This window comes from Myotis lucifugus, unplaced genomic scaffold (genome assembly GCF_000147115.1).
Source record: "Myotis lucifugus unplaced genomic scaffold, Myoluc2.0 scaffold_58, whole genome shotgun sequence".
Classification (NCBI taxonomy): Eukaryota; Metazoa; Chordata; class Mammalia; order Chiroptera; family Vespertilionidae; genus Myotis; species Myotis lucifugus.
In genome coordinates, this window is record NW_005871106.1 from 5,434,178 (window position 1) to 5,449,392 (window position 15,215).

The 15,215-nt window shown below is 39.5% G+C and overlaps 1 protein-coding gene across 1 annotated transcript in view; it reads right to left on the bottom strand.

Moving 5' to 3' along the window:
* Positions 1-823: 823 nt before the first annotated feature.
* PIEZO2 (piezo type mechanosensitive ion channel component 2) overlaps positions 824-15,215 on the bottom strand; it is a 330,099-nt gene continuing 315,707 nt past the window's right edge. The window contains 8 exon segments of the mRNA XM_023754259.1: positions 824-2,374; positions 3,449-3,632; positions 4,404-4,483; positions 5,804-5,932; positions 7,866-8,038; positions 9,896-9,988; positions 10,346-10,534; positions 14,546-14,693. Of these exon segments, the coding sequence (XP_023610027.1) occupies positions 2,122-2,374; positions 3,449-3,632; positions 4,404-4,483; positions 5,804-5,932; positions 7,866-8,038; positions 9,896-9,988; positions 10,346-10,534; positions 14,546-14,693 (1,249 nt within the window). The 3' untranslated portion in view covers positions 824-2,121.

Sequence of the window (15,215 nt, forward strand, 5' to 3'; positions counted from 1 at the left end):
TTGTAATCCAATCTGTACCTTGCTTTCTCCCACCTCCATGTAATCTTCCTTACATCCCCTCCTTAATTTTTAAGGCGTAAAAGAAACTACAGAACTGTCATTCTCCTGAGCATTTGAGATCTTGCTCCTGGCATATGTTTGGCTCAAATAAACTCTTCCAAAAATTCTCTACAAGTTTGGACATTTTTTATGTCAACACCTTTGATATTTTCCCCCTTACACACAGGGAGGCTTTTTTTCTTGAAACCTGGGAATTGTTTTCTTGAGGAATATTACAATCTGATATACTTTGACCTTACACTTTTTTTTCAGGAGCATTTTTCAACTTTCCTCTTTCCTAAATGTGTTATAATGTGCTCTCTGGAAATTCCCTGTTGACATTTTAAAAAGAAAGAATTCAGATTCAGAAATATGCACAATGATTCTTCCTGTTGTCGGGAAATCAGAACATGGGCCGGAGTTCCCTGAGTGGTTTGAGTTTATTGTTTCAATGATTGGACTCGTTTATTTCGGCAGGCTGGAAGTACGCTAGCTTTCATAGTTGAACAAATATTCACTAATTCTCTAGAATACACTGAACATCATTTGAACTCTGCTATTTTTTTTAAAGCTCCATATTCACTGTAATACTTTCCTCTGGAAATTAATTTGCTAAAGTTATTTTCTGCTTGTGTTATTCACATAGAGCACCTATATGAGAGAAAAAAACCCCAATCAAACTAACAATAAGTGAATTCTTATCTCAGTTGATTTTAAAAAACACCTTGTACACAACACTTAAAACAAATAATGCAAAAAGACAGAATGAAGAATATTCCTAAAATGACTTTGCAAGATGTGCTTTATTTTGAGTCAGTCCTGAACCCAAACTACATAGGATCATTTTTCTTGTCATATTCTAGTCCATTCAGTGATTCTTCTCAGAAACTGTATTTTAATATGGAATGAAACTACATTTCAGTCATAAATTTCCATGCTACAATGTTATTTAATGAAGAGGTTGTATTACCAATAACAATAATTTAAGAAAAGGCCATTGTTTATTTCCCCAAGCTCAATATACATATTTCTTTCATAATTATGAACTTAAAAAACCCGTCTCAGATGTAAAAATGTGAATTGGAATATGTAAACTCTTTGATATACCTGAAAAACAGGAAGGAAAATGTCACATACTGGAAAACCATTGCTTTAAATCATCGAAATGGGAAAAAGCAGGTTGGGGGATGGAGAAGGTAGAAGAGTGCTCATGACCTCAGTTAATAAAGAGTTACAAAGTCAAGGTACTCCACCTCTGCTGGGCGGCGTTTTCCATCTTTCTACTTCTTGTCTGTGTCTCACTAGGAGCAGTAATGAGCGCTCTGAAGTAGAACAGCCACCACCATTGACGTGAATCACTAGCTGGGTCTCAACAAAGCCCGTGTCCACATATTTGTTTTGCTGCTTTTTTTTTTTTTCCTGAGAAGTCACTGGTGTTTAACGGGAAAAAAAATTTATTAATCTTCAGTTAAGATAAGGCAGTAAGAGTGTCACTAAGTTATCTTTTTGCTTAGAATGAGGCTTAGCCATCCACTGGCATCTTCAAGGCTCATCAGCTCCCTCTCTCTTTTCCTCCTAGAAATGTTTAGGAGTTTTCAGCCTCCTATTGCTGTTGCATATCCGGGTTGTGCTGAGGTCCATCTATTCTCCCCATAGCAGCTTCCCCATTGGTGACAGAGCGCTGTGGCCTGTATTGTAGCATCTCTTCAGGAAGGGTAAGGTCCCCCACACAGGAAAACATGGCCTCCTTCCTTCTTCCTTCTTCTCTTCTGTTTCTCTGAGGGAGGAGACCCATCAACGATTCCTTCACATAGTCTATCAGAATGCAAGACACTGTTGATTAAAACATAAACCAAGTAGCCCTGATTCAGAGAAATGGAATTACAAATAACTTTTTCAACAGCGCCTGAACTTGCAAGGTAGCTTCGACGACAAAAGGAAGCCAACTCCCTTTGGCCGCCTGTCAGAAGAGAATCCATTTCCATCGAATGAGAAATGCATAGCTCTTATGAGAATATTGTGCTTTTTTCTGTTTTTGAAAATTCAAATGGTATCTTGATTTGCAGTCTGTGTCTTAAGGTATCAATTTGTTTTTTCTCTAGTCCATTTGATCATGGTTTCTGGTGAGCGGTAGAGGAATATTAATTTGGCATAGAGATCTTCCTCTAGTTCCAGTTCCCCTGTCTCTCGAACTAAAAAAATGTCTGTGCACAACTTCAAAATTCGGTCCACGTTGGGAAGCTCTTCAAACATGATGGAGTGAGAAATCCCACTGAAGAACTCGCGGACAAACTTCCCAATCACAAGGACGACTGAAGCATACAGGCCCATGATACTGAAAAAAAAAAAATTAAGCAGAAATGGTAGCTAGCAGTTAAATATGGTAAATAGAATGCGTCTAAAAGAAAAGCATAACATTTTCTTTCAAAATCCATAGAAGATGTGATAAACTTAGCAAAGCTTACAGTTTTTCTCTGGTGAAAACATTTACTTTTTGATGATAAAAACGGTAATTCATGTTCTTTCTAAAAAAATTACACATTAAAGAACTGTAAGATTTGAAAAAGAAAAGTCCTGTGAAATCTCACATTTTGGAATTTACTAATTTGAACAGTTTCATGTATGAATTTCAGGTGATTTTACCACATATAATACATGCATCAACCATATCATATATTTGATAGAAATCCAATTATACTCTGTATACTTTTTTGTACCTAACACTTTTCACTTTAATAATACTGCATTTGTTAGAGATTCATTTTTATAATAAAACTTTGGCTACACAGTGATTTCTTAAGAGGTTTATCCTGGAAAATGGAAAAGTTTCTACTTCTACTTGTAGGGGATGTGTGACAGTGTCCTAGGATTTTAAGCATCAGAATGTGGTTAAAGGGTAACATTGGACTTGTCCAAAAGTATGGTTTCTAATTGATCCTGTATCTGCTAAGGGCATAAGGAAATCTAAGCAAAGAAAGATAAATTTATGCTAATTTCTAAGTTTAAACACGGAATCGCATCAATCAAACAATGCTTAACAGGAAGATATAGTTAACAAGCTGGAAATATAGCTTCTAGTCCCGTCATTAGCAGTGTGAGCCACACAAGGCTTGGGACGTCTTTGGGACTCTGGTTCCTTATTTTTTAAGATAAAGGGTCAAGGATCTGTGAATTTAATATTTCAGCTACAAAACTGGAAAATTTTAAGAAGATAAATGGCTTCCCATCTTCAACTTCATATGATACAGAAGTAGACTCCTTTTTTAGGAACAGAAATGTTTTCTTTTTGGGGGGCATATTTTTCAATTACAGTTTACATCTAATATCATTTTGTATTAGTTTATGAGTTCAGCATAGTGGTTAGCAGACATAGACTCTTGTAACTGTTCATTGTTAAATGGGTCCTTACCCATAGCCAGCCAGGAAGCCCAGACTGGGGGGGCTGACTTTGTCATTGAAGACCACCAGCTCTAAGGCCTGGGCATGCTGATTGTAGAGTCTAGTTCCAGTCAGATTGAGAACCCACCACTCACTATTAGATTTAACTGTATTATCTCTGGACAAAATGATGGTGATATTCATGAAATTATTTTCTGGAAGAGAAAAAATATAAAATCAAGTTAGCATGAGCATTTTGGGATTTAATGCACATCAACAACAGTCTTCAAATGGCAAAACCTGGTTCCCGTCCACAGCATATGATTCCAGGATGTCCACATGGCCATGTTAACAACGCAAGTGAAAAGAAAGAGTGGGCCTAGGTGTGTATGGGGTTTCTCTTTTTTACTAAAAAGGTCAGTCACTGTGGCCACATGTGCAGGGCAGCAGAATCACAGCCAGAGAGGGAAAGACCCATCACGTGGGCATCTTTGCTGATAATTCCCAACAACTAGTTAGACATCAATTCATTCCCATCACGGTTGTATGGGGGAAACACAGTCCCTGGAGCACTACTATTGATATTTAATCACCCGTGGGCTGAATCAAGTACATTTCCTACTATCTTTTCATTGCTCTTATTGTGGGGTCTTCATATTTAACACTGTAAGAGGCAGTTTTCTGCCACATATATGGTTGCTAATAGAAACAAGTAAACAGACTGTCTAAGCAGTAACATAAGTCATTAAATATGAATTTGAGTCAACCAGGTTCTATATCAATAAACAGAAAAAGAAAACGAAGAACATGGATCCCAGCTGAGCGAATGACTCCTCTGGCTGGTGAGCACAGCCAGGAGCCTTATGCTTCTTGCAAGGGAAAGAAAACTGGAAAGAAGTTTGATAGAGGCTGAAAAATGCAAACCCTAGGTGTTGAATAAAAGAAAGATTAAAAAGAATGATTGAGTGATTCCCTCTCATTCTTACCAGATAAAAGTTGCTTTATAGGTTTGGAGTTAGAATCACTAGGTGCTTTCACATAATATGGGTAGATCCTTTCGATAGTCCTGTGCATAAAGAAAAAAAAAAGAGGTAATTGAGTTTTAGTTGTTTAACCATGTAAAATTGATTTTTTATTGCTATTTTGACCTTATACCAAATAAATAATGTCAAGAGTCTTTATATGTCTATACACTGTGTAGTCACCATCATTTTTGGGTATTCGTTATAATCAGAATTCTCCGACATTTAAAGGAGAAAATAAAATTAAAGAAATTCTTTTAAATTATGAACTATCCCCTTTGGAATATTTCTTTACTCTTTCCTTGTGAATTCACTTTACTTTTTCCTTTGTGAATCCAAAAATATTCATCAGGTTCTATCCAAATGCTCATTCATCTAAACACCATACACAAGCTAATTAATGCCTTAAAACTGATGCAGAGATGTTCCCATATCTGTTACTTTTTCTGAAGCAAAGGGCTGTCTTTCTTGCTAAGAGCCTATCATTTGTATTAATAACATTGAGCGCTCTTTTAATTTTTAGGATTTCAAAAATATCAATAATCAAGTGGACTGCATTTGATCTAGTGATACGAGTGAGGTGTGAGGAGAGAACTGGTGACCTGAACCTTATCCTACCTCTGCAGGGATGAGCTGGGTCACCTGAGAAGGCTATTCCATCGTTCTAGACCTGTGTTTTGCATCTGGGAAGTGATGGAGGAGGACCTGACAATCTTCAAGGGACCTTCAACTTCATTGATTAACAAAGAATGTTTTAGTCAGGAATCTGTCTGAGGGTTGCGTCATGGTGGTTCTCATATTCAAAGCATAAAAACGGGGCCAGGGCAGACTAGCCACAGAACTGGGAAATGGCTAGTGGACATCATTTAGCAGTCTTAGACCAATAGCATTTTTTTTTCTCCTACTAGTTCTTCTATTAGAATCTAAACATCACAGCTTGGATGTGTTTGAAATGGAGCACTTATAGGGCATGATAATATGTTAAGATATAAATTCCTCCTCAAATTTCTGTTTACCTTTTGTCTACCCCCCATTCATTAGCTAGGCATTCAGTGACCCTGCAGCAGGAACAACAGGAAAGGGGTCTTGCAGAGTCTTCCCCTGGCTTTTGGTGATTACAGAATACAACAGCACGGCTTGCTGCTCAGGGGTGAGAGCAATACTCCCTGGCTAGGGGACAGAGAGCGAGAGGGAAGACGATAGAGTTGCTTTAATCTAGCACAATGAGGCCCCCAAACAGAAATTCACTTGAGTTATCCAAGAATGATGATTGCATTTCTTGCACATGATGAATTCGTAGGTAGAGATTCTTTACCAGGTACATACACCTATTCAAGCTATAGTAACAGGAACAATCAACTTACACTGGTGTTGTTGAACTTTGTGTGTCGTTGCCAGCTATCATTTTAGCTATATTCTCTCGAGTAATATTTTTAAGAGGAAAAGTAAGCTTATCTGTTGCTACTTCTGCTTTTGCACCCAGACTCATGTTTCTGTGAAGAAAAAAGCACAAAACGTCAATGTCAATGATTGTTCAGAAGTCTGGAAGAGAAATTATAAACTCACTTGACTCTTAATGTTATTAATCTCACCAAAGTTTTATTGGGTCCACGATTGTCAACCCCAGCCCTTTCTGTCCACCTCAGCTTTAAGTCCAGTTTCTTAGACAACCAAGTTAGTAAATCCCAGGGAAACCACACACACTTTTAACACAAATGGCAGATGAGGAGGCACAGTCTACTGAGCAAAAGAGAAAGCGTCCTGCTGCTCTGATAAGCATTTCCAGAACTCTATGTCAATCCAATGAAGTTGGTGTTCATGGTGACTAATGGAATCCACATTTAAAAAATTTTTTTCAATCAGAAGTTGATGTTTCATGTTGTTATTTTTTGGTAGGTCTTCAAAGAAAGGCTAAGAAGTAAATTTGTTGGCAGTACAGAATTCCATGTGAGGAATTTGGGACATTTAAAGGAGAAAATAAAATTAAAGAAATTCTTTTAAATTATGAACTATCCCCTTTGGAATATTTCTTTACTCTTTCCTTGTGAATTCACTTTAGATTCTAGAAGGCTTTCTTCTGTACCTATCATAATTCTTCTTAATTCCATCGAAGAAGCTAGAATTGTGGGCCTACATGAACCTAAAGCTTGATTGACAAATAAACTTGTATAGAGTCCTCAGTCACAACTGTGGTATAAGAAACTAATCAGTTGGTATATTGTGTTGAGGCCCCTGAACCGCTTCCTTAACACGTCTGGCTTTGGGATGCCAGAACTTTTCCTAAGACATGCTCTGTCTAAACAGGTGAAGTAGCGGCCACATGCTGGCCATTGGTGCAGGATAGGTGAAGAGCAATTTCCCTCAGCTCTCCTCTCCTGGGTCTGCCACGCTGCTCTCACATCTCACACTTGGAGGAAAGATCTGCTAGGGCTCCCTGGGTGTTGGAGAGATGCAAGTGAGAAGCCGGGGTCCAAAGGCTGCATATTCTTTATTATTAAGACCGAATTTTCAATGGCAGAAAGTAAAGAAATTAAGGAAAAAAGCATGTATATAACACATAGACACAGACAACAGTGTGGTGATAGCCAGAAGGAAAGGGGAGTGGGAGGTTGGTGGAGGTGGGCAAAGAGGGGTGGGGTAGGGAATAGGGACTGAAAGATACTTTGCTTGGGGCAATGGTCGCATGATGCAGTGTGCAGGTGATGTTTGATTGAGTTGTACACTTGAAACCTGTATGGTTTTATGAATAAATTCAGTAAAACAAAAAAAGAAAAGAAAAAAATCATAAAAAGACCAAACTTCAACCTTTTAGGGAAATCTTACAATACATCCAGGTTCTGTTTCATTTTATAAGTCACCACCCTCTTTTCTCTCTACCTTTCTCTCTTGCTCACAGAACTCATTGCCAGCCTCTCTTTGAAATGGAACTTAGCCCTGGCCCAGTGGCCTAGTTGGTTGGAGCATTGTCCTGTACACCAAAAGGTTGTAGATTCGATTTCCAGTCTGGGTGACATGCCTAGGTTGTGGGTTCGGTCCCTTGTTGGGGCATGTATGGGAGGCAACTGATTGGTGTTTCTCTCTCATCTCTCTCTCTCTCTCTTTCTTTTTTTCTCTTTCTCTCTCTCCCTCCCTTTCTTCTCTCTTTCTAAAAATCAATTAAAAAATTTCCTCAGGTGATAATTAGAAGAAAAAAAAGAAACTTAGTAGAAAAAAGGAAATGTAATAAGTATTTTTGTCCATGATTCCCAGGCAAACCATTATTCAATAAACAAAAATGTTAGCTGTAGCATTGAATGAATATTCCCAAGATGTAATGTGAACTAAGATCCACATTAATATATTTTTTCTATCTTTTTATGCTCCCCACCCCACCCCGAGTTTAGATTGGGGAAAAGGGGAAATTATGCATGGAAATACAGTAACTACCTCTGAATACTCCATGAAAAAACAACAGAGAAGCTACTATTGGGGTCCAGGAGTTCGTGTATCATTTTCTGCTTACTGGGAGGGCTGATGGTCCATAAAGAATTTGAGTTTCCTTCCAGTTCTGCTACTGTTATGTCTTCTTTTTCATAATTTTCCAGAAATTGCATAGCACCCTGTATGCACACAAATACACACGCATAAATAGATCACACACACAGTGATGCATAAAGAAAGTTATTACTCTTCCTCTTCACTGACTGTATAGACATCATTTCTTCTTTGAAAGGAAAATTTCTATACAGATTATCTTGGTGTCCCATTGCACTGACTCTATTCCCCTCCCAGTGACATCATCAAAGCCCAGTGGCGATGCTGCCGAACCAATACAGCTATGGAATCACTCAAGTTAAACAGTGAAGGTAAACCAGGTGACTTGGTGTCTTTCTTCCTTCCCACTAAGAAGGAAATTTATCAACTATTGGGAAATGTCTCTCTCGTGAGATAGTCAAATTTCATCGACCCAGGAATCCTGGCTCTGTCCTCACAGATGTTCATCCCTCAAGATTGGTTTTGACAGTGTGCATTACACCAATAATTTACAGAAGAGAAAGGCCTCTGCTTACCTAATCACTTTTTAAAAAATCCTCACTTGAGGAGTGAGGATATTTTGTCCATTGATTTTTTTTTTCAGAGAGAGGTGAAGGGAGGGGGCAGGGGGAGAGAGAGAGAAGCATTGATATGAGAGAGATACATTGATTGGCTGCCTCCCACAGGTACCCCAACCAGGAATGGGGATGGAACCTGCAACCCAGGTAATGGCCCTTGACGAGGAATTGAACCCAAGACCCTCTGATGTACAGGCCGATGCTCTAATTACTAAGCTACACCAGCCAGGACTGCCTAATCACTTTTTAAAAATTAAATAATAAATATTATTTGTAGCCAGGCTGGTGTTGCTCAGTAGTTGAGAGTCAACTCATGAAGCAAGAGGTCACTGGTTCCGTATGGTCAGGACACAAGCCTGGGTTGCAGGATCCCCAGTAGGGGGCAAGTAGAGGCAACCGATTGATGTTTCTCTCTCATCGATGTTTTTATCTCTCTCTTCCTCTTCCTTCTTCTCTCTAAAATCAAAAAAGACATATTTTTAAAACTCTATAAAATATTATTTGTAAAGAAAATTTTAATTGTAAAAGGTAATGATTATTTTTTTAATTACAGAAGTGGCTTGGAAAATATTCAGACAATATTGTATGTAAAGAAAATACAAAGTATGTCAAGAAAATATAAAGCCCCCTTCTTCTACTACGACCACCCTAGGGTAGACAGAGCTAATCAAATTCACTACATACACATGCCATGACTTATTCAACCAGTCCCTACTTGTTGAATCCTCAAGCTGCTTCCAGTTTTTACTAATACAGGGAATGTTGTCAAAAGTAGGTACCAACATAGTGCTTTTCCCATATTTTTAATTACTTCTTTAGGGTAGATTCTCAGAATAGACCAACCCAGGGGTCCTCAAACTACGGCCCGCGGGCCACATGCAAATACAAATATTGTATTTGTTCCCGTTTTGTTTTTTTATTTCAAAATAAGATATGTGCAGTGTGCATAGGAATTTGTTCATAGTTTTTTTTTAAAACTATAGTCCGGCCCTCCAACGGTCTGAGGGACAGTGAACTGGCCCCCTGTTTAAAAAGTTTGAGGATCCCTGGACCAACCAGTCAAAAGAATAAATATCTTTCAAAACTTAAAAAATTAAAAATATTTTAAAAGGATCAACCCCTGTTGAGCCTACATTGAAATATTCTGAAATAAAATTATGATTATTAACACTTGCATCCAATAATATAGAAATGATGTCTTTGATTATCAAAGTGGCCAGTGGCTAGGAATCTGTTGTGTACAACTGATAATCTCTGAAAATCCCCCCCCTCCCAGGCCATGGCAAAATAGTGAATAATATGACAACCCCTCAGCTCACCGAGATGAAAGCTCTTCATAGAAATCTATTATACACATTTACTTACAGTGTCACTAGAGAAAGCTTTTATAAAGGCATTAAACTTGGAATGGTTCATAACTTTCAGCTGGCTTTGCTGGGCACTCATTGTGAAAATAGGCTGGAAAACAAGAGACACAGTGCTGTGAACATTCTGAAGCTCTTCTCTGCATCCCGGGTCAAGGGGAAAAGCTTTGCATAGGATGTCACCCTCTGAGCACCCAGGGACAACTCGCCTCAGAGAGCTCTTTCTGAAGTGATTATTCCTGCACCCCAAACCAGAACAGACCTCTCCTCTCATAGCCTTCTGCCCCTTATTTCAAACATCACATATTTGCTGAGAAGTCAACATTTAGATAGGAAATGTGGATTGGCAAACTCTAACTACATGTCCTGTAGGGGGTTATCAGGAAAGAGTGCCTTGTGAGGTAAGGTACTTGCAGGTGAGTGAGACCTGGAGGAAGTGCACGGCCATTACCTGGTAACCTCCCAGGGTAATTGTGACCGAGACATCCAGGGGCTGGTTGATCACCCCGGCGACAGATTTGATTAAAGACATGAAGAGAAGAGGAAACCAGACAATACAGATGAGCAGAACGATGATCATGCCTCCCATGCCGTACTTCACCACTTTCTTCTTCTTCTGCCCCCGGGGCTGAGGGTATCTCTGCAACAGAAGAGTTCACACAAGGCTCAGGCCACTGTCCCCTGGGAAGCAGGTGGGGTGGACGAGTGCTCGTCTCATGGGGTTGTGACTCGATTCAGTCCTGATTCTGCTCTGTTTGCTCTGAAGTGGGGGAGCAACCTTGGCCCAACCTGGGAACCAAGGTAGGTAGTGACATGAAGATGTGATGAGCTCCCTACACATCCCCACCACGGTGCCATGAGGGACCAACAGGACCTCAGTGACTTTCTCCTTAAAATTGTTCTGTGGGTTTTGTTGGTGCTAAACCTCAGGACAAACGGATCAAATTCTGTGCTGAATAAAGCCTCTGGTTTTATGGGATCATGTGGGAGAAAGACTTTTTACTTTAAATTCCTGAGCATTCAAAAGCTGTGCCTTTCAACTGAACCCTTCTCCCCCGCTAGTGGGTGGAAAAACATTTTCACTTCATTAATCACGTGTTGTCAAAACAATGTTGTCCAAGGCATGCCGTAAGATCTGTAAGATCAGCACAGTCCTCTTGGTACTGTGACTCCACAGGGGCCTCTCTCTGCTTGGGTGCGATGCTGAGAGGGGTGGGGTTGGGGGTGGTGGTAGGTGTGTGTGTCACACAAGGGACTTGCGTGACAAGAGCACTTAGTAGGGCTGGAATCACTTCCATTTGCTTTACCAAGGGACCCACTAAGCTCTTTCTTAGAGGCTATGGGCAAGGTGGAAGGAGCCTGCTTTGCTGTCTGATATTAAAACTGCTCCAGCTCTATGTGCATATTCCTTGCTTATTAAATGTTGCTTCTCAGTGACCTATTTTCCTTCCAGGGTGACCCCTGGACTTAGGCTATGTATATAATCTGGAAGCTGTCCCCCCTTCCCTACCTGGGGCTCACACTCCATTAGGATGAACTCATTTCAGTAGGTTAGGGCGAGAACACATAATGTGCATTCTACCTGTAGGCACTGAGCTCTGGGTTACAAACTAAGAGAAAGGTCTGGAAGCCTGCAGAGACCTCTCTGGGGACTTTAAAGGACACTCACTGCTAAAGGGATCTCCAAGCTTTGACACTGAGTAGCTCCTGAATATGGACTTGGAACCATGAGGACACGAGCTGGGCTGGAGGGCGGGGCAGAGCCAGTGTGGGAAGCATTATTGACTCAGTGCACGAAAGATAATGCTTCTAAATGACTCTGCTGCGAAGTTGGGTGAGGTTCATATTAAGGACAGTATTTTAATACCTTTGCATTGGAATTTGATATTATTGTATAAATTTTTCTATTTTAAAAGAAAAGCTAAAATATTTAAAATTTGGAAATACATATTCATACACAACAGATTTGCTTTTTCATTATTTTCTCAATGAGGCCAGTTTAGTCAATGGGCCACTTAACCCACTCCAACAGCACCCTAGTATTACATAATGGAGAGCTTGGTGCATTAAAGGAGATTTATCTATTCCCTGTCAAGAGCAGTTTGAGTCTCTTCTGCCTGTTGTGGGACCATGTTGGTTCCTCTCCCGAAGGCCAGTTGATCTTTGAGGCTCCTCTCGAAAAGCTTCCAGTAATCCCCATACCTCCTCCCCCTTCTCTGCTCACCCCTCCATGCATTTCCCAGGGCAGAACAGGGCCAAGACCTTTGGCCTCTCTCTAATTATGAGGCTCTTTCCATTCACGTTCAAAGCAACTGTCACCTTCCTGTTCTGTGCTGCTCCATCACCCCTTTCCTAGGCGAGCCAACTCTTGACCAAGAGTTCCAGTTTGCAGTTCTGGTCATGCTGCATTTCCAAACAGCTTCTTAAAGTGTTTTGGCACATCCAGTGTTGCTCAGTGGTTGAGCCTCCACCCATGAACCAGGAGGTCACAGTTTGATTCCCGGTCAGGATACATGCCCAGGTTGCAGGCTGATCGCCAGTAGGGGGCGTGCGGGAGGCAGCCAATCTGTGATTCTCATCATTGATGTTTCTATCCCTCTTTCCCTCTCCCTTCCTCTTTCTGAAGTTAATAGAAGCATGTTTAAAAAAAGTGTTTGGGGAAGTGGCTGCATGGAAATCATGGTAAAATATGACTAGGAGCGAGTGGCTTGCATTGTGTGTGCTCACACCAACACTGGCCTCTCAGGAAATTGTTGTTTCTTCATAAAGTGTATTTATGAAACCCCAGGAACATATTACATTCAATATGGAAAAGTGATAATTACTGGTAATGTTTCAGTCTCTTACCGGATGAAGTAGAAACTAGTGTCAGATTCATTTAGAATCCCTAATACTTACCTCTCACATACCCAGATTTCTCAAAATGTTTTACCAAGTGTGATTTAAATAGCCATAGACTTAGCATAAGGTAGAAGCATATATTTAAATTAAGGTGATACATTAAAATGAGGCTTTTATTTCTTTTTTAAATTTAATTTATTGGGGTGACATTTGTTAGTAAAATTATATAGATTTCAGGTGTACAATTCTATAACACATCATCTGTATATTGTATTGTGTGTTTCCCACCCCGAGTCAAATCTCTTCATCACCATGTATCCCCCTTTACCCTGTTCTACCTCTCCCACCCCCCTTTCCCTCTGGTAGTCACAGTAATCACCATGCCATTGTCTGTGTCTATGAGGTTTCTCTCTCTCTCTCTCTCTCTCTCTCTCTCTTTTTGCTTAATCCCTTCGCCTTTTTCGCCCAGCTCCCCAACCCTCCTCCCCTCTGACAGCTCTCAGTCTGTTCTCTGTATCTATGAGTTTGTTTCTATTTTGTTTGTTTGTTTATTTTGTTCATTCCACATATAAGTGAAATCATATGGCACTTGTCTTTCTCTGACTGGCTTATTTCACATAGCATAATGTTCTCCAGGTCTATCCATGCTGTCGCAAAGGGTAAGATTTGCTTTTCCTTTTTTTTTTAAATGGTTTTAACAAACAGGGATTCCCTTTTTAAATGTTTAAAGGTGTCTTCAATTTCTTTTCTGTGATTTTTAGGAAGATCTTTATGTTCCATTGTGACTTACTGGAGCTTTTGTTTACTTTTCTTGGATCTTACAAATTAATTAAAAATTGTAATCTATTTTCCAATATTTCAAATAGTTTGTCTGCCTCCTCCCCCCCCTTTTTAAAATAATTCTTCAGACTAAATAATTCTTGGTTCTTCCTCCTTGTTTTCATATGATTTCCAGATCCTTTGTCACTCTGATTTCTACCCTCTATGTCCCTTTGGTAGATTGGCTCTCATATTCTGTCCTTATATCAATTCCCTTGTACCTTAAAAATCAGGAAAAGCTAATACAAGTATACTACCAGCCTCATCTCCTTCACTCCCACAAATGCCAGAAACACAGAGGTACAAATGGCCCCATGACTACAAAGCTAAAATTCTCAGAAGAAACTGCAGAATACAGAGATTACATGGACTAGAGGGGACTTTTTCAAAGACATGAGAAAAAAAGACATTTCACACTACCTCAGTTAATGTTGCTTGAGTATTTCTATTGTTATTATGCAAGAGATTCCTGCTTTCATACATTGAACTTGAGAATCCTATAAATAATTGTAATTCTATTTTTAACCTTAACATTCAACCTGGAAGAATAATCCAGTATTTGCACTTCAATTTCCTTGGCACAAAGCAGTAACATTGTCTGTCCCTCATCAAAAAGGACATCAGGTGGTGAGCCTGAGTCCAAGCTGCCTCACCCCACTTTTCTCCACCATAGCAAATTTCCTCCTGTTCCCCAATGAGTCATTTAAGAATTATTGAGTCACACAGCAATATATAATTTCTTCTTTTAAAAATAACTACAATACAAAGTGGCCAAAAGACGAACACATCTGGATGCTATTGCTAAGACAGCAGTATGTCCAAAATTCCCTACTCTAGTGGGGTGAAAATCAATAGGACCTTTATAAATCCTAGTAGTTTTGTCCCTGTCTCCATTTATTTGGCCACAAAACTTGCAAAAGTTCACATTAATCTTATAACCAGTCTGTATCTAAGAGAGACAAATAGGGATAAGGCATTTTTATTGGCTTACTTTTTCCGACTCCCGCCAACACTTCAGGATGAATATGTGAGCATAGATGTCCTCCACACAGATCCAGCTGGAGAGGCTCAAGGTCGTGTCTGTCCACACCCAGTCCATCACAGCCCTTAGCTCAGTCAAAAATGGAACAAGGCGGAACCTGGCAGAAACCACGTCTTGTTAGAGAGACAGTTCTGGGATGGCCCCCAATATCCAGCTAACCCTGGGAACTCATGCAGTTACTTGATGTCTTAGCTCTTAGATCTTAGAAAAAATTCTCAAGGTGACCCTTATGGTAAAAGCCAACTTGGAATACAACTGCTTTTCATTAGAAGTCTAATAAATGAATTGGTATTTTCCATTCCTTTTTTCTTTCTTTTTTTTTTCTTTTCTATTTTGGCTGATGGTCTTAACAAACTGGTATTCCCTTTTTAAGTGTTTAAAGGTGTCTTCTTCAATTTCTTTTATAAGAAATTGTACAAATCTTTCACTTCTTTGGTTAAATGTATTTCTAAGTATTTTATTGTTTTGATGTTATTGTAAATGAAAGTTTTTCTTTATTTTTTTTCAGATATTTCATTGTTAGTGGTTGAAACACAACTGATTTCTGTATGTTGATTTTATATCCTGCAACTTTACTGAATTCATTGATTAGTTCTCAAGTTTTGGGGGGCAAGTCTTT